The sequence below is a fragment of the Bos taurus genome, chromosome 17 (assembly GCF_002263795.3).
Source record: "Bos taurus isolate L1 Dominette 01449 registration number 42190680 breed Hereford chromosome 17, ARS-UCD2.0, whole genome shotgun sequence".
Lineage (NCBI taxonomy): Eukaryota > Metazoa > Chordata > Mammalia > Artiodactyla > Bovidae > Bos > Bos taurus.
This window is the reverse complement of record NC_037344.1, coordinates 55,073,861-55,092,050: the sequence shown is the minus strand read 5'-3', so window position 1 is coordinate 55,092,050 and position 18,190 is coordinate 55,073,861. Positions and strand designations below refer to the sequence as shown.

General features: G+C 52.1%; 1 protein-coding gene across 3 annotated transcripts in view; it reads right to left on the bottom strand.

The window, feature by feature from the left end:
- The window catches only part of CUX2 (cut like homeobox 2), a 277,883-nt gene that overhangs the window by 4,382 nt on the left and 255,311 nt on the right, over positions 1-18,190 (bottom strand). For 2 of the 3 annotated variants that reach the window (XM_059876039.1, XM_059876040.1), the window contains exons 13-21: positions 17,509-17,557; positions 17,316-17,436; positions 15,583-16,257; positions 14,547-14,648; positions 9,232-10,016; positions 8,298-8,457; positions 5,866-6,138; positions 4,429-4,617; positions 2,749-3,022 (exon numbers count right to left, since the gene is read on the bottom strand). In XM_059876039.1, coding sequence (XP_059732022.1) covers positions 2,749-3,022; positions 4,429-4,617; positions 5,866-6,138; positions 8,298-8,457; positions 9,232-10,016; positions 14,547-14,648; positions 15,583-16,257; positions 17,316-17,436; positions 17,509-17,557 — 2,628 coding nt within the window. The remainder of the gene's footprint in view (positions 1-2,748; positions 3,023-4,428; positions 4,618-5,865; positions 6,139-8,297; positions 8,458-9,231; positions 10,017-14,546; positions 14,649-15,582; positions 16,258-17,315; positions 17,437-17,508; positions 17,558-18,190) is intronic. The other variant, NM_001192597.3, reaches the window with a different exon arrangement.

Genomic DNA, 18,190 nt, shown 5'->3' with positions numbered 1-18,190 from the left:
ATTGTATATTATATATGTGGCTTTCATTGTATTTCTATTGGACAGTGGTGCTCTAGAGCATTTCTCAAAGTCAAAAGCAGAGAACAACTTGTCTAGGTCACCAAGGCACACAGAGGCAGAGCTGGGCCCAGACCCTGGGTACACTGAATTCCAGTCCAGAACCCATCCTCTCTTCACTTCAGTGGCCTCCCTTTTGTCAGAGGGAAACGTGGTCTCATTTATTATGTTTTAGGGCAGGAAAGGCTAGGATGGGTTTAACTTCATTAATTATTTCCCTAATAGCACGAGGTCCAGAGAGGTCAAGTCAGTTGTCCAAGATCATAGAGTGATAGGACTTTTTAAGTATCTTCAATGCTGTATCCTTCTTTAATTGATGACATCATATATTATATTATTATTTATAATAATAAAGTACATGTTACTGATATAAAATAAACTTATAAATTTCATTGATAAAGATCATAATGATTAGTGCTTATCATATACCAGATGCTGGACCAAGCACTTTGTGCAGATTATTTTTCATAATGACCTTATGAGGGGGAGACTAGTCTCATGCCCACCAACAAAGATGACAAGGCTCAGAGAGGCACAGGGACTGCCGTGGTCACAGAGCTGGCAAGCAGTGCAGTTGGGCTCAGAACCCAGCTGTCTGCCTACACTCTCCTGCCTCCCTGCCCAGGTCGGGGATGGGGCTCCATCCCAGGATCCTGAGCCCGGAGGGACTATCAGCGGTGATCGGGTTCACTTTCGTCTCTCAGTTCCTAATCCTTCCACAAAGGTGGCCTTGCCCACCTCTCAGGAGACCCTGTCTTCTCCTTTAGTTCCCTCTAGAGGGAAGAGTTGGTGGGACCAGGGGAGTGCTGGGTGTTTTTTGGGATGGCTCACTTGCCTGAAGCTTTATCATTAGAACTTCCAAACTATGGGTAAAATATAAATATCTGGCTAATAGTCATTTATACCATAGTAAAAATTAGTCTTTTTCATCAATTCTTGACTCCCTAATCTATAGCAAGTCCTTCCAAGTAAGTTTTTCTCAAAACATCCTATTGTTCACTTTTCCCAGAGCTCACTGCAGTGTGTAATGATACATTACTATAAGAACTCATTTAATAGTGACCATTCCCACTGGTCTGTGAGAGATGCTAAGGACTTTACCTCATTCTCTTTGGTACCTGGGACAGAGAAGATGTTCAATAAACATTTACTAAATGAAGCAATGTATTCTTCTATAATTATAGCTCTTTGAGAGTGTTTTTTTTTGGGGAGTGGAATTCTCTCTACTCCCTCAAAGCCCAGCTGAAATGCCACCTCTCTATCTAAATTTCCCCTAGGTAGAATTCCCTTTTCCCTTAGTTCCTTATTCCTTCTTGTTTTCACAGCATTTATTAGGTTGTCATGAAATTATCTGGTTTGTGATCTTAAACTCTCTAAGAGCAGGGATGATGGCTCTGAACCCCCGTATCTCCCAACCCTGGCTCCCTGTGCATACATGGCAAATATTAACTGAAATAAATATGCTGGATTATAATGGAGGGATACATTCCTGTGGGAAACAAGAGGGGAGAGAATGTCTGGAAGCGAAGGAAGGTGTGAGGCTTTAAGGACCTTTATCATCTGCCGTTTGGCAGGTTCTGGGTCTGAGCAAGCTATAAGCAGTATTTTACAATGTGTTCATGCCTGTAGTTTTTCATTTGATCCTCAATTCAGCATTGTGGAGTAAATTTTAAGTTCCTTATCTGTAAAATAGGGATGAGACTCAGAAAGGTACAGTGATTTGCCCAACAACACACAGCCAAGGTGGGATTTGAACTCAGGTCTGTGTGATGCCCATGCCTGGGCTCTGGAGAGAGATTTCAGGTGTTCCATCCTTCTAGGTTCCTCCCTCCTCTTCTCTCAGGGATCAAGAGACTCTCTTTTCTGGCACCACAGGGGCATCAGAGACATTTCTTGCTCAGGAGGCTTGGTGGGGAGTGCCTCAAGAGGGATGGCCCTTGAAATCGCGTCAAGCCTTCTCTTCAGTGTTCTCAGGAAGCCCTTCTGCGGTCTCCTTGGGAACCATACACCCAGTCAGTGCCCCGAGGCAGCCAGCCCCCTGCAGGTCAGCTGCTCCGAGGATGAGGGACTGGTGAGTGGGAGGAGGCACCACTTTCCTTAGGGATCACCCACTCCCTGAGGTGGGTAGAGCCTGAGGGGCTGCCACAAGGGTTTCCTTCACCCTCAGGAGTGGGAAAGGCAGGAGCCCCAGACCAGGGCACTGACACAAAACTCAGTGGGTAGTTAGGGTGCCTCAGGCCTGTGTCCCAAACACAATCCCCTGTCCCTTTGTAGAGGCAGACGCGGAGCAAGCTGGTGAAGTCACAACAAAGGCAGCGACAACAGTGTCGTCAGCACCCACCACCTCCTATGTGCCGGGTTATTTTCCGTAAGTATGTTAGCCGCATCAAATCCTCAACGCAACTCTATGAAGTAGATCCCATTATAATTCTCATTTTACAGGTTAGAAGACCGAGGCTCTGGGAGGTGAAATCACTTGCCCAGGCCGCACAAGATGAAAACTGTCGAGCTGGAATTTACATCCGGGTTTGCCTGCGTTATAAAGCTAAACACCTAGAAATATGGCCACCTCGTTTCCCAGAGGCCATAATGGGCTCCCTCCAGGCCCTGGGATGAGGAAGCAGAGGGTGCCGGCTGAGACCCCTGCCCACCCTCCCAGGGGCCACCAGGCACCCTACCCCCCATCCCTACCTGTAGTTGTGGAACCAGTTGATGACGGTGTTGGTCTTGAGGTTGAGCTGGAAGGAGAGGAGCTCAATGGTCTGCTGGGAGGGGTAGGGCTCCAGCTGGTAGGCCTTCCTCAGCGCCTCCTTCTCTTCGGGGGCCAGCACCACTCGGGGCTTCTTGATCTGCAGGAGGCTCAGGTCTTGGGGCTGCAGGCAGGGGCTGGGGCACTCGGAGCGGGTAGCTGGAGACTCACTGTCTGAGCCAGTGCTGATGAGGCCGTACCTGCGTTTCAGGTAGGCTGGGGCGGGGGGAGGGAGGGAGGAAGGGCTGAGAGGGGCCAACTAGAGGCTCCCCTGAACCAAGGAGGGGTCTCAAGCTGAACTGAGCACCAGCCAGCTGTCCTCAGAGCCCCTGTGCCCCAAACATGGGGACCCCGGCCCGGCCTCAGCCTTTTCTCCTTCCATGCCCTCCTCGTGAGACGGGAGCCGCTCGCCTGCCCACACCTGGTCATTAACACGCTAACTGTTAACATGTGTGGAGCGCTGCCCTCACAGACAGAAAGTACTCCAAAAAGGGGGTTCTGCAGCATTCTCGATTGTCAGAAGTGTCCCTGAATTTCACCAGTGTTTTGGAGGGCAGGGGGAAGTAATTTTAGTTTTTTCTTTCCTGTTTTCACAGCTTTCTCTGGAGCCGTCTGTGGAGTCTGTGGGTTCAGTGCGGTGGTACAGATGCAGAAAGTGGTGCAGAGTCTTTCGCCCTTGGCCCCTGCCAGGCTCCAGGACGTTAATTTTAAATGAACGTAGTAACTGCATGATGCATCTCAGCCTCAAATCATCAAAATGTGTGTGCATTGGGCGGGGGGAAGCCCACCTCAGAATGGAGGAAGTAAGGTATTGGGTCCCATTTAATCCTCACATCAATGCCCTGAGGTAGATGCTATGACTCTTACTTTCAGATGAAGTGGAATGAGGCACAGAGAAGGGAAGTAACTTGCCCAAGATCACACAGCCAGCAAGCGGCAGGACAAGTTCCAACGTACAGCTGTCTGATGCCAACAGCCAGACTCGGCCCTGCCCCACGTGCCGCTTATAGCCTGGCTTGACCCTGGGCCCTCGTCATGACTTAGTGCCCCAGCTGACAACTTTCCAACTCCTCAAGTCTCCTCTCCCAACTGGATTTTGAGCTTTCTTAGACCCAGGAATCCCTTACACACAAAGCATGAGACTGGCTGGGCCACAAAGCAGGTGCTCAGTGCCAGTTCAATTTTTCAGGGAGATAAAATCCTATCAGACAATGTAAGAACCTGCGATTTCTTGTCCGGTTTTGTTAAGGGGGCAGTTATCATTTGCTGGGTCAATTCTGTGCTTTGTTGCGTAGAATCCAGATGATGGGCAAAGGGGGTAATATAATAGGACTCTGATGCAGAGGATGGAGAGATCAGAGAGAGAGGGGGCTTGAGGAATATGCAGGAGACTCTGGAGTGGCTATGGGTTTGTGGAAGGATGCTGAGAGAGACGGTGTATTGGAATTTTCAGGGGAAAAGTATTAAACATTTTAATGGCTCACGTTCCGTGGAATGGCTATTTCTTGCAGCCTACACTAGGCTAAGACTGGACCACTGGGACCCTGGGTTTATTTGGGTTAGAACCAGATACGGTTCCAATGGGAAAACCTGAGGCCAGACCCAGAGTTCCCAGGGCTTACCTTTCTTCTCCAGCTTCTTCATGTCTCTCAGCTTCTCCACGTTGTGGGGGTCGTTGAGCCACAGCTGCATGCGCACAAAGGGCTCCCGGCCCTTCAGGCTCAGCTTGTGCCAGGGCTTGGGTCGGGAGAGAAGGTCAGACACGGAGCCCTGGGTCAGCCCTAGGATGCTCTCCCCGAAGAGCCGCTGCCCTGGGGACAGGGGAGGAGGGGGACGACCTGTTACCCCAGGCTGGCACAGGTGCTCCCGGGAGAGACAAGGGACAGGCAGAAACCAGGGAATGTCTCCACTAACTCAGCAGGGAGGACCAGACACATTGGGGGACCCATGCCTGTGTGCATCTGGGGAACTTTCTGCAGAACAGGAGATGGGGGCAGGCAGATAGCTGCCAAACAAAAATGCTGTCATGATTCAGATGTTATTCACTCCTAGGGGATCCCTGACATTGTCTGCAAACTTCATGTGCACAAATAAGTATCACCTTGTCAGACAGTAATTTGACAGATTCTATCAAAATTTCAATATGCAAGCCCTCTGATCCAGCAATTCCACTGCCTGGGATTTCTCCTCCAGTTGTACTTGCCCAAGGGCACAAAGACGCATGTGGATGTGGTTTCAGAGGCAGCAGGAAATTGGGAACAAGCAAAATGCTCATCAGCTGCATAAAAAATGTGGGGCATCCATGGCCTGAAAACTTTTGCAACAGTGACAAAGACTGCAGGTGGGCTATTCATTCTAAGGCAGAAGAGGGTCCGCAGAAGAGTGTAAGTTTTTCAAAAGCAAGTGGAAGGACAGCCTGTGTGTAATTTCATCTATCTAGAAACAAGAAGAGAAGAAACTAGGTGAACATACAATTTTGTATGTGTTCAGAAAATATCAAAGATACAGAAAAACTGTGGCGTATGACTGGGAGGTTAGGGGAGATTTTACTTGTTTACACTTTAACTTTTTTTTTTTCTGTATTGTTTGGCATTTTCAAATAGTGATACCTTATTTTTATTATAAAAATTGTAGTGAAAAGTTGAGGTTTGTGTGCATGACTTGACTCCCATCTGAGACGTGGAGGAGTTTGTAATTCAAAAAATTAAAGAATCCAGATGTCTCCCTTGGGCCCCCAGCATTGGATGAGGACTGAGTTATCTGAGAATAACTCGGAATAACTGCGAATCTTCCTGGGATTCTCTAAGTCCTCCTGGAAGGAAGTTTTGAAAGTTGTGGGCTAAGCACTTTAGGAGGACAGCATACTGACCTCCCTGCTGTCCACTCTAGAGACCCAGTTCAGAGTCAGATGCCTCCCAGGGAGCCCTGGGTGGCCCAGGGCTGAGCAGCACCTGCAGAAGGGACCCCAGTGCCTGGGATCTCACCATGGCTCTTTCCTTAAGGCAAGGGGGAGCCAAGCAGGGCAAGAGGCAGCACCCCTGACTCCCGGTACCCTGTACCTAGGTTGTTGTCTGTGAGGACCTCTTTGACCCTCTTGGTGATGGAGTACGTGTCCAGCTCAGGGGACATGGCCACAATCTCCTGGATGCCCCCTGTGGTCTGGCTGCCCGAGTAAATCTTCCCACTCAGTGATGAGCTGGAGCGTCCCTCTGGCTGCTGGTTCTCCTTGCTGCTCTCCAGTGTCAGACTCAGGGGCTCCTGGGAGCTCTTCTCCAGTGGCTCCGTGGGACTAGGGGGTGGGGATGGCGAGGACCTTGGTTCAGTGGGACTGACTGTGGGCCGCAGAGAGACAGAGAAGGCAGTTACTGCAATCTGGCATAGACATGCATGGTTTGGGCAGGCTTGTTTGTTACAGCCAAGAGTTAGCAACAATCCATTTTGCAACTACCACAGTAAAATCTCAGGTAGGGACCATCCTGGCTGTGAAAACCAGTAGATGAAAGTTGGAAGAGGAAAAAGATATCCACCTAGTCCCAAAGTATCTCCCCACAGGATACTTACTAAGTACAAAGGGAAAAACAGTAACTTTACAAGTACAGTTGTCTGCCAACACCACCTCAATCTAGTGATTGAAGTTAGCACCTCCAATCACAGGACAAATCAACAGCTGGTGACTCCTGATATGATGGACTGAGAAGGACAGAGCAACATTTCTGGGACATTTCTGCCCGAAGTGCACAGCTTGACTCTAACCACAAGGGAACATCAGACAAAGTTGAACTGAGCATCAGTCTATAACATAACTGGCTTCCAGTTTTCACAAACGTCAAAACTAAAAAACTTTAGAGAGAGGCAGAAGAACTGTCCAAATTGAAAGAGACTAAAGAGACATGATGACTAAGTACAAGTGATCCTGAATTTGACCTGGACAGGGAAAGATAAAATTATATAAAGGTGATTATTGGGACAACTGAAGAAACTTGGAATATAGATGGTGGGTTACATAGTAGTATTGTATTATTGTAAAATTTCTCATTCTTGCTAAATACTTTGAAATACTTAGGGGTAAAGGGGCATGATATCTTCAATTAATCTCTTAAATGGTTGAGAGAAAGAGCACAAATATGGCAAAATTAACAACTGGTGAATCAGTATGTAGGATATAGGAAGTTGGTTCTATTGCTTCAACGCTTTGGTAAGTTAGAAATTACATCAAAATTAAAAGTTAAGAGAAAAAAAAAAAAGGACTTGGCAATGACTGACAAGTCCAACTGCCAAAGTTAGCTAAGTAAAATACAGTGAGTCCCCACAGCAATCAATAATATAATGTAATAAAAAGATGCATATAAGATGAGTAAGTTCTGGGATTTGATACACAGCACGGTGACTGAGGTTAACAATCCTATTTTATATATATACTTGACAGTTGCTGTGAGAGTACAGCTTTAATAGTCTCACTATAACAAAATGGTAATTACCTTAAAAAATAAAACCACAGTTTTCATAAGACATTTTGTGTACATATATGTTAGAAAATGGAGAAGGCAATGGTACCCCACTCCAGTACTCTTGCCTGGAAAATCCCATGGATGAAGGAGCCTGGTAGGCTGCAGTCCATGGGGTTGCTAAGAGTCAGACACGACTGAGCAACTTCACTTTCATGCATTGGAGAAGGAAATGGCAACCCACGCCAGTGTTCTTGCCTGGAGAATTCCAGGGACGGGGGAGCCTGGTGGGCTGCCATCTATGGGATCGCACAGAGTCAGACATAACAAGCGCCTTAGCAGCAGCAGCAGCATGTTAGAAAACCACTTTTTAGAAGATATCTTGGATAGGGTGACTTTATTGAACCTCAGTTCCTGAATCTGTTAAATGGGGCCATAATACAAGCAGTGCTATACTTGCAACTTCCCTGCTCAGGGCCATAAAGAGGACTCCATGAGATAATGGGGGTCACCTCCTGAGGAATCAAGAGTCACCCACTCACTGGACTTTCCAGCGTGAGCTGAGCCACGGGACAGTCCGGGGAGGGCAGGGGACATGCCTGGGGAGGTGTCCCTAATGGGGAGGGGCGTGTTCAGAAATTCCTGTGCTGGTCCACAGGGCACCTTCCAGTGAAGTGGAAAAAGGTACTTCTTCCTCAATGTATTTAACTGGTGCCTGATGGAAATTTGTTAATATAAACCCAAAGGCTCTGTGCGAAGAAGGATTCTGAGGCTGCAAGCTGGATTGCTGGGAAAGAGATCAATCAGCAGACTTCTGACATGGGATGGTTAGGTGGGCACCGCCCCCACCCCTACTCCCGCTCAGTCTAGGCACTCTGGCGCCACCTAGAGGTCAGTCTGGCTGAAGGAAGGATGAAAGGGGAGCAGGGGCCCTTTTCAGGGCAGCAGCGGGGAGGGGCAGGGGAAGGGAGACCTGGGCAGTGAAGCCACTGCATAGACTGGAAGAGTGAGGGCTCTCGGTGGTTCGGGGCCCCATCTGTACTCACCCTGGGAGGCGCTGGGCTGCTGGCCCACGGCCTGGCCAAGCTGGTCCGAGAGCCACAGCTGCATGCGGATAAAGGGCTCCCGTCCCTTCTGCGTCAGCTTGCTCCACGGCTTCGGCCGGGACAGCATGTCACTCACGCTGCCCTGTGACAGGCCCAGCACCTGGGGATGGGCAGGGCGGGAAGGCTGGGTCAGCAGGTCCTGGCCATCCCCTCCACTTCTCTTCCCCAGACCCTTAGGGCCCATTGCTCACTCCTGTTCCAAGAGGAGAGGGCTGCCTTCAAGTGATCTTCACTCTCCATATGTCTGCTGTGTGCCTGTGCTGTGCCCTCCACCTGCAGTGCCCTTCCAGATTTCCTTACAGTCCACGGAATTCTCCAGGCCATAATACTGGAGTGCGTAGCCTTTCCCTTCTCCAGGGGGTCTTCCCAACCCAGGGATTGAACCCAGGTCTCCCGCATTGCGGGCAGATTTTTTACCAGCTGAGCCACAAGGGAAGCCCATCTAAAAATCGTCCTTGGACTCTTAAGACCCCTTAAGTGCCTCCTCCTCCAGGAAGCCTTCCTATGTTGTGTTTCCCATTCCTCCGAGCTGAGCTGAGCCTAACACTTAAGTGGAATGGACCATGGGAGGGATGGAGGTTACTGGAGAAGGGGGGTAGGTGGCTATTAACTAACCAGATGGAAGCTTTTCACAGCTTTAAAAACCACAGAACTGAACACCAGCCTTGTCCGTGGCTCCCCTTTCCCCACTGCCCAGGGACAGGAAAAAGGGCTTTTGGGGTCACTCAGATCTGGGTCTGAATCCTGCTTCTGCTCAGTTCTTGCTCACTTACACACACTCACACACACCCTTCTTTCCAGGCCATGGACACGGCAAAGATGTCCTTGCTCCCCAGGCTCCCTGAACCTCTGGGGCGAACCCCACCACTTTCACCTTCTCCCCGAAGATCCTCTGGCAGATTCCATTCTTGGCCAGCTTCTCCTTGACCTGGCGCGTCAGCTCCAGGGTGTCCACCTCGCGGTACATGTAGAGCTCGTATTGCTCGGGGGTCAGGGGCGGCACGGTGGGCTTCAGCGTGCGGGGCACATAGGCTGGGTAGTAGGCCAGCCGCCCGCCGCCGCCCCCTTCAGGGCCGCCCCCCTCGGCCTTGAGCTCGCCCACCCTGGGGGGCTCGTCCTCGCTCCCCGCCGCTTCGTCCTCGGGGACTGCGGGGGCCTCGTCCCCACGGGGCCAGGCCCGCCCATTGGGCTGGCCGGAGTAGCTGGAGGAGGAGGAGAGTGAGGGCGAGACAGAGGCGTAGGGGCGGCTGAGCAGGCCGCGGTCCGAGGCCCAGTGGTGGTCGAAATAGCCGGCGTCGCCGATCTCCGACTTGACCTTCCGGATGATGCTCTGCACGAAGGCGGCCGGGGACAGGACCGTGAGGGAGGTCTGCGTGCCGCTGCTGCTCGTCCCCCCGCTGCCGACACCGCTGTCCTCCTGCTTGACGAGCGTCGGGGCCCCGTTCTGGCTCATGGCGGCCAGTGAAGGCCGCTCTGGGGGCGAGGGAGGCACCGAGCGGCCCCGGGCGCCGGCCTCCATCTCCAGCAGGGCCTGCTGCTGCGCTTGCATCTCGCGGCGTGCTTGCTCCAGAATGTTCTTGATGGCGTCTTCCGAGGTGGTGCTGGCGGGGGCTGTGCCGTTGGTGATGCTCAGTGGGGCTGCTGAGTTCTTGGGCTCGCCTGTGGAAAAGGGGACAGGGAGGCTGGAGGCCCGTGGACAGGGCATGGCTTGAAGGACAAAGATGTTCACAGCACAGAATTTTTACCAGCGACATGTTGGGGGCAACCTCTGTGTCTGGGGATAAAAACCAGGTGGACACAGATTTTAGCTTATGTGGAAAAAGCGCTCATGGGGATACTGTAAGGTTAGAAGAAGACAGTTGTTTTTACACATGCTGTGATCCACCTATGCAAATAAAAGCAAGTCCCAGAAGGGGACACACAGTATAACCTGCTTTCTATTGAGCGGCAGAGCAACCCAAATAAGCAATACATTACTTGGTGAAAATTCTACAAGTGGTCAACACAAAAGAACAGCAGGACCGGGCTTCCCTCTGCTCTCTTAGTGGCCTTTCCTACACTGGGGTCTCTCCCCACCCCTGAACCAACCTAGATCAACACAGCCCTTCCTTTACTATCTCACTGTGCAGTCTGCACCCCGGTGGATCCTCATAGCGCCGTTAAAAATAATTTCTATTGCTTTGCCAATTAAAAAGCAATAGAGCAATGGAATACTATTCAGTCATAAAAGGAATGAAGCACTGATACCATATGGAGGAAACTTGAAAACATTACGCGAAGTGAAAGAAGCCAGGCACAAGAGGCCACCTTTTGGACAGTTTCCGCTCATATGAAATATCCAGAACAAGGAGAGCCACAGACACAGAAAACAGACTGGGGCCTCCCTGGGGCTCAGGGGAGGTGAGGCATGGGGAGCGACTGCTAACGGGTACAGTGTTTCCTTTTGGGGGTGATGAAGATGTCTGGGAACTATAAAGAGACAGTGGCTGCAAAACATTGTGAAGGAACTAAAGGCCACTGAATTCTTCACTCTAAAATGGTTAAATTCATGTTATGTGAATTTTACCTCAAAAAAAAAGCAGACATCCCTGGTGGAAGTGGGTAAGAATCCGCCTGCCAATGCGGGGGGCACGGGTTTGAACCCTGGTCTGGGAAGACTCCACGTGCCGTGGGGCATCAAAGCCTGGGTGCTACAACTGCTGAGCCCAGCACCCTCAAGCCTGTGCTCCGCAACAAGAGAAGCCGCCACAACGAAGAGCAGCCCCTGCTCACCACAACTAGAGAAAGCCCACACAAAGCAACAGAGATCGAGCATGGCCAAAAAAATCCCCCTCTGCTAAAAAAAAAAGCTAACAATGCACAAAAACTTAAGATGAAAATGAGAATCCCCTCTGAGCTTTCCCCCAGTGGTAATCACGTGAAATTTTCCCAAGCTTTCCCTTCCAATCTGTTCAGTGTGGCCTGGCTTGCTCCCACTTAGTATCAACATGAGTGTTTCTTCCTACGAGCTGAAGTTCTTCCATCTTTAATGGCTGCATATGCCACTGAAGAAATACTCTTGGCTTTAGTTACCCAGCCCCCCACTGCTGGACACTTAGGTTTCTACTTTGTCACTGTTGGAAACAACAATAAAGAGATAGCTTCTATATACATTTTTGTTCCCATTCTGAATATTTCCTTTGATCCCCAAAAGCAGAGCTCCAGGTCAGTGTCAGCCACGTTCACTTCCTTCCCAGAGGGATGCTAACTGCTCTCTGCTTAGTCTTCACTTCCGTGAGGGACATCGGGGGGGTAACCCGGCACTCTTCCTCTTGCTGAACTTTTCACAGACCCTAAATGGAAACCTCCTGCCTGGGCCACTCGAGCAAAGGTTTCCCTCTGTGATGTCTTTTTAATTTCTTTGCTACCTTGATGCAGACCTCCCAGTGGGAGAGCACTGTGCAGGGAGTCAGGAGGCCCTGTTCTTCTCTGGTCTCTGTGAGTATGTCCCCCTCTCTTTGGCCTCAGCTGTCCTTTTTAGTGGGAAAGTTACATGAGACTGTTTCTCATGGTTCTTTTCACCCCAATACTGTGTCTCATCTACGTGTGTAACCTCTGTCCAGCACACAGTAGGCATTTAATGTTTACTGAATGACTGCCTCTCTTTTGCTACCAGAATTGACCAAGGAGACATAGCTAAGTGTGTACACAGTCGGGGCTCAGCAGATTATCTGGGTGGGGCAGTGCAGCATCCCAGCAGGGTTAACCTCTCTCTGTCCTTTCCAGGGACCAGGAAAAGAGGGGTCCGTGGGAAATTCGTAGCTTCCAGCAGCAGACTTGGGAATACGGACACTTGCCCCAAGTCACCACCAGGGGGGAGCAGATACTGTAAAATGGAGTGGGAGTGCTGAAGCCAGTGTCCAGTTGCGTCAGCTGTGGTCTGCACTGACTGTACTACATTATGCTGGGTGCAGGGATGTGATAGGTCCCTGGTTGCAAGAATCCCCCACTTGGAGGGACAGCCACACCAGCAGAGTCATTTGTAACATGAATAAATGCAACAATGGAGACATAGTGATAATGTAATGTGGACGGCTAACTTTCCAGGGACATCTTCTACATACTGGACCCCAGCTGAGTGCGTGCCATGCCTGATGTCATTTGATCCTCACACAACCTTGAGAAGGGAATACAAATACTGCACCTATTTTAAAGATGAGAAAATGAAGGCACAGAGAGGCTAAGTAATTTGCCAGAGGTCACACTGTTTAATAAATAGAAGAGGCAAAATTGGCAGCCAAGGCACTCAGGCTCCATTGCACCGAACAACACAGGTCATTACAGGGGATCCGAGGAGGGGTGGATTCCAATCCACCAGGATGGGGATGGGGGTTCCTGGAGGAGATGACTTCTGAGTTGAGTTGTAAAGTAGGAGCAGGAGCCGGACAGAAAGGTGGCTGGGGTGAAGATGGCCTTAGGGGCACAGAAATAGGACTGAGGATAGTCATGAGCAAAAATAGTTCATGTGAGAGGCATGGAGGGGTCAGGAGGAGTCTGAAGACTATTCTAGGGTCTGTAGCCCTTGTTGGGGAATTAGGATTTTATCCTGAGGGTAATAGGGAGCCATGGAAGGATTTCAAATAGTGACATGAATATGTGGTCCTCTTGAAGGATCCCTGTGGCCTCTGGGTGGAGAATGAGCTGGAGTGGGGTCTAGGCCAGTAAAGCAAGACCAGCAAGACTGGTCATTGGCAAGACCAGTAAAGAGGCTACTGTAATAGTCCCAGCAAGTGATGATGCTGGCTCACTTGGCTGGTGGCAGGTGGGATGCGGGATGGACAAGCTTGAAAAAACTTAAGTAACCCCTGGACGGGGTTAGGGTTAGGGTTGTTGAAACTTCCAGGAGCAGATTAACTCATCTAAGAAGAATAAGAAAGTCAGAGGGCCTGGGGTAGAGTTCTGGGGGAACCCCATGAGGGGCTGATGGAGAAAGCGCACTGTGATAGGCTAAATAACGGTCCCCCAAAGATATCCATATCCCAACCTCTGGGACCTGTGAATATGTTACCTCACATGGCAAAAGGGAATTTTTAGATATGATCAGAGTTAAGAATTTTGAGATGAGGGTATTATCCTGGGTTATCTGGGTGGGCCCCACAAAATCACAATGGCGTTTATGAGAGGGAGGCAGAAAGATGAGAGACAGAGACAGAAAGAGACTAAAGATGCTACGACGCTAAGATGAAGGAAGGTGCCAGGAGGCAGAAAATCTGGACGCCCTCTAGAAGCTGAAAAAGACAAGGGAACGGATTTTCCCTAGGAGCCTCCAGAAAGAACGCAGTCCTGCCGACACCGTGACTGTAGCCCAGTGAGGCTGATTTTGGACTTCCGATTTCCAGAACTGTAAGATCAATCTGTGTTGTTGTCAATCACTGCGTTCTGATTGGGCACCCACTGGGAAAGTGGAGGAGGTACGGTCAGAGAGGTGGGAGGAAGCTGGGGGAGCAGCATCTCATTGGGAACCAGAAAGTACAGTGCAGGGAGGGTGAGGTGGATGGTCAGATGGTGAGGCTCAGGTCGAGGTGCCTGACAAGCGCCTGGTGAATACTGATCACGGGGCCTCCGGAAACAACCCAGAGCAGCACCCCCAACAGAACTCGGCAGTGGTGTCACCTGTGTGATGTGGCTGCTGTGTCTGAAGAACTGAGGTTTTAATTCCACTTGCTGCTGCTGCTAAGTCGCTTCAGTCGTGTCCGACTCTGTGCGACCCCATAGACGGCAGCCCACCAGGCTCCCCCATCCCTGGGATTCTCCAGGCAAGAACACTGGAGTGGGTTGCCATTTCCTTCTCCAATGCATGAAAGTGAAAAGTGAAAGTGAAGTCGCTCAGTCGTGTCCGACTCTTAGCGACCCCATGGACTGCAGCCCACCAGACTCCTCTGCCCATGGGATTTTCCAGGCAAGAGTACTGGAGTGGGGTACCATTGCCTTCTCCGTAATTTCACTTAACTGTAGTTAAATGGCTTATAGCTCCCATACTGGATAATGGAGCTGGTACTTTCCAGGCCTAGATCTCATTGGCTGCAGATTGTGAAAAAGGAAAAGCGGTTCAGACCTGCTTGGAATCCCCTCTGGGGTGGACACAGCCTCACCTCCTGCTCAGGACAGGCCCTGGAGGCCTCAGGCCTCACCTGCTGTGGCCACACTCACCCCCCTTCTGTGACTCGATCTCCTTCTTGGCCTGCTCTAGGATGCTCTTGATGGCGTCATCCGAGCCGGTCTCTGGCGTGCGGATTCTTGGGGTGATACTGCCTGGGGGAGGAAAGGAGGTGTCTGTTGTGGGGACCTGCATGTTGGGGGTCAGTCCCTGGTGCTGGGCAGGGTGACACGCTGGTGTCTTCTTCCCAGGGCCAGGAGAGTGAGAGCCAGACTGTGAGTCCGTGTGACAAACTGTGGACCCACAAGAGATTCAGCTTGAAATAACAACAAAACTCAATGAGGGCAGCCACCATCAAAGTGAACAATCATCTTGGGATTCTTTGGTGGTCCAATGGTTAAGACTCTGTGCTTCCACTGCAGAGGATGCAGGTTCGATCACTGGTGGGGGAACTAACATCCCACATGCCCCAAGGTGTGGCCAAAAAAAAGGAAAGAAAAGAAAATAGCTAACAATTCTCAAGGAGTTATTACATGCTTTATGCTCATTTAACTCTCTTTAGGAGCCTGACAGATGGGGGAACTGAGACATAGAGCAGCTAAAGAGAGCTGCCTGAGGTCACTAAGCGGATGAATGGCAAAGCTGGGACACAAACTCAGGTGTCTGTGGGGTCAAAACTTGGGGCCTTCACATGGATTACTCTAAAAACTGAGTCTGTCAAGGTTGGGGGGGTCACCCCAGTCATCTTATGGATGGGTAAACTGAGGCTTGGAAGTGCTTACAGGGTACCTGCCAAGGCAGCCCCAGGGACCCGGCCTTTCCCCACCATTATCCGCCTGAACTGCACCACAGCAGCACCCAGGTCTATGGGACAGGGAGCCCCAGGAGGAATTGAGGATGGTTTCCCTCATTTTACAAGGCGGGAAACTGAGGCACAGAGAGGCAAAGTCATTTGCCCCAGGTCACACAGCTGGGAGGTGGCAGACTCAGGCTCTGAACTGCGAGCCGTGTTCTCAGCCCTCAACAGCCCCACGCCTGGGGCTGGCCTGGGGAGACGGCTCTGTGGACGGGCCCTCAGCCAGCACCCACCTCGCTGCCGCACCTGGATGGTCCTCAGGGCCAGCACGTTCTGCTCGTCTGACAGGAACTGCTTCATCTTGATGAAGGGCTCCTTGCCCTTCACCGTGAGCTTGCGCCAGGGCTTGGGCCGGGCCAGGATCTCGCTGACCGAGCCCTGGGACAGCCCCAGCACGTAGTGGCCGAACACCCGCTGCCCGATGTTGTGTTTGAGCAGCTGCTCCTTCACCTGGAAGGCGATCTCCGCCGTGTCCAGCTGCTCCTCCTCTGTTCCAGCCCCTGCCGTGGCCATGCCGCCCCCGCCCCCCTCTGCTGGCTCAGGACCCCCGGGCGGCTCAGGGCCAGGGGCTGGGGTAGCAGGGGCCGTGGGGGGCTTGGCACCATAGAAGGCTGGCGGGAACACTAGCAGGCCTCCAGCTTCCCCCTTGAAGGCAGTCGGGGGCATCATGTGCTTGGACAGCAGCGTGTCCCCTGTCAGTCTCTCTGCTGAAGCCAGGCTGGGGAAGGGGGACAGCGAGAAAGTCCGAGGCCCATCGGGGCCCAGGCTGGGGCCCAGCAAGGGCTGCCCTGGGCTGGGGGACAGGGGGTCTTCGGGCCCTGGTGGCGGTGGGAGCTGTGGAGGGGACGGGTAGGACTGCTCCGTGCCCAGAGAGTCCTTGATGGAATCATCCTCCGAAGGGTCCTCCTCTAGAACACCGAGACAGACAGACAGACAGAGGAAGAGAGGAGAGAGACAGAAAGACAGAGAAATAGACAGTGATGGGAAGAGACAGGCAGAGAGACACAGAGAGAAATAGAGATAGGGAGACAGACAGATGGAGAGAAATAGCATGGGAGAAGACAAAGATAGGCAGAGACAGAGTGAAAGACGAAGCGACAGAGGTTCAGAGAGATAGAGAGGGAGGCAGAGAGACAGTGAGAGGCAGAGAGACATACAAAAAGGGAGAGATTTGGAAGGAGAAGAAGCGGAGAGAGGGCAGGAGGGGAGCGGGGAAGCGCTATAGGCGTCCGACGGCGCGAGGCACCAACACTGGTGTTTCTGCCACACGCTCCCCTCCCCCTTCTCTAGTCCCCGTTCTGCAAGGCCTGGGCCAGATTCCAGGGGTGACCCTCCCACCGCCAAGCGCATTAACCGCGCACCTGTTACAGGCCCAGCACTTTGCCCGGGGAGGGTTAATCCCCATCCCGGAGCAGGACAGCCCACTTCCTAAGTGCTCGCCCCGTGCTCCCTGTCTACGCGTTCGCATCTACCCACACAGCACCTACTAGGGCCGGTAACTGCCCACTTCACAGATGAGGAAATGGAGACAGCACACACATGTGCTGAGGCCATGTGGCTGAAAGGTCATGAGGCCACTGTGTGGGGAGAAGGGGTGATCTGGGGGAGACAAGCTTTTCCCAGCAGTCTGCAGTAAGGGTTAGTGTGAACGCCCTGTGACCTCTCCCTGCTGCTCACGAAGGCTGGGCATGAGGGATCCCTCCAGGGACCCTGGGAGGGCCTGAGTGAGCTGGGTGTCTCCATGTGTCCCACCTTAGGGGACAGTCGCCCACTGGCTTAGCCGTGGACGACCACCAGCTCAGCCCCAGGTAGGCAGCAGGCGCTCAATCAACATGCCCGCCTTTTACCCATTGTCTTCCTGCCCTTTGTGTTAAAGGCAGTGGTCTGAGGGTGTGGAGGAGGCTGGAGACCCACGGACAGCTCCCACCCCAGCCCCTAAGCCCCGAGAGCATCCCGCCTCCCCTACCAGGGCTGGCCAAAAGACCAGGCTTTTCCAGAAGGAATTTCTGCGCAGGGAAGAAGGCCTCCTTTGCCAGGAGCAGTGAGTCTTCGGGCTTGGCCATGCCCTGAGGGGACAAGAAGCAGGGCTGAGAGGGCATGGCTGGTGCAGAGCTCTTGAGGGCAGCCTGCCCGGTAGGGACGCTGGTGGGGACCCTCACCTGGGGGAGGCTGCAGGTGTTGGAAGCCAGCTTCATGGCTTTCAGGATGCTGCCAGAGAAAGTGCAGACAGAGTGTGAGGCCAGCCGGGTCCTCAGGCCAGGGGGAGGCCTCGTGAGAGGCACACACCACCTGCTCCTCTTCCCTGAGAGCACCCACCCCACCCCTGGGTCTCACACAACGTGGGACTCAGTGGACAACAGGCCCGAAGCAGCGGCTTGTGAAGTGGTCTGCTCCCCTTGGAGAGGTGCAGCTTGAGCTGGTCTGATTAAGGCATCACCCCCTGCCCCACAGTGGCTCAGCTGGTAAAGAATCCGCCTGCAATGCAGGAGAACAGGGTTCTATCCCTGGGTCGGGAAGATCCCCTGGAGAAGGAGATGGCAACCCACTCCAGTATTCTTGCTTGGAGAATCCCATGGACAGAGGAGCCTGGTGGGCTATATAGTCCATGGGGTTTCGAAGAGTTGGACACTACTGTGCGACTAACTTCCACTTTCACTCCTCCCCCTGCTCCACCCCCACCCTGCCCTGCAACAGCACCAACAAGGCTGTTTCCCCACGGGCAGCTCTTGATGACAAAGGACTGGGCATGATAGCCAGGGTGCCAGTGGACAGGAGACAGGGTACCACAAAGCGGGATCTGGTGGGAGGGAGGAAGGTGATGAGCTTTCCTGAGGGACCCTG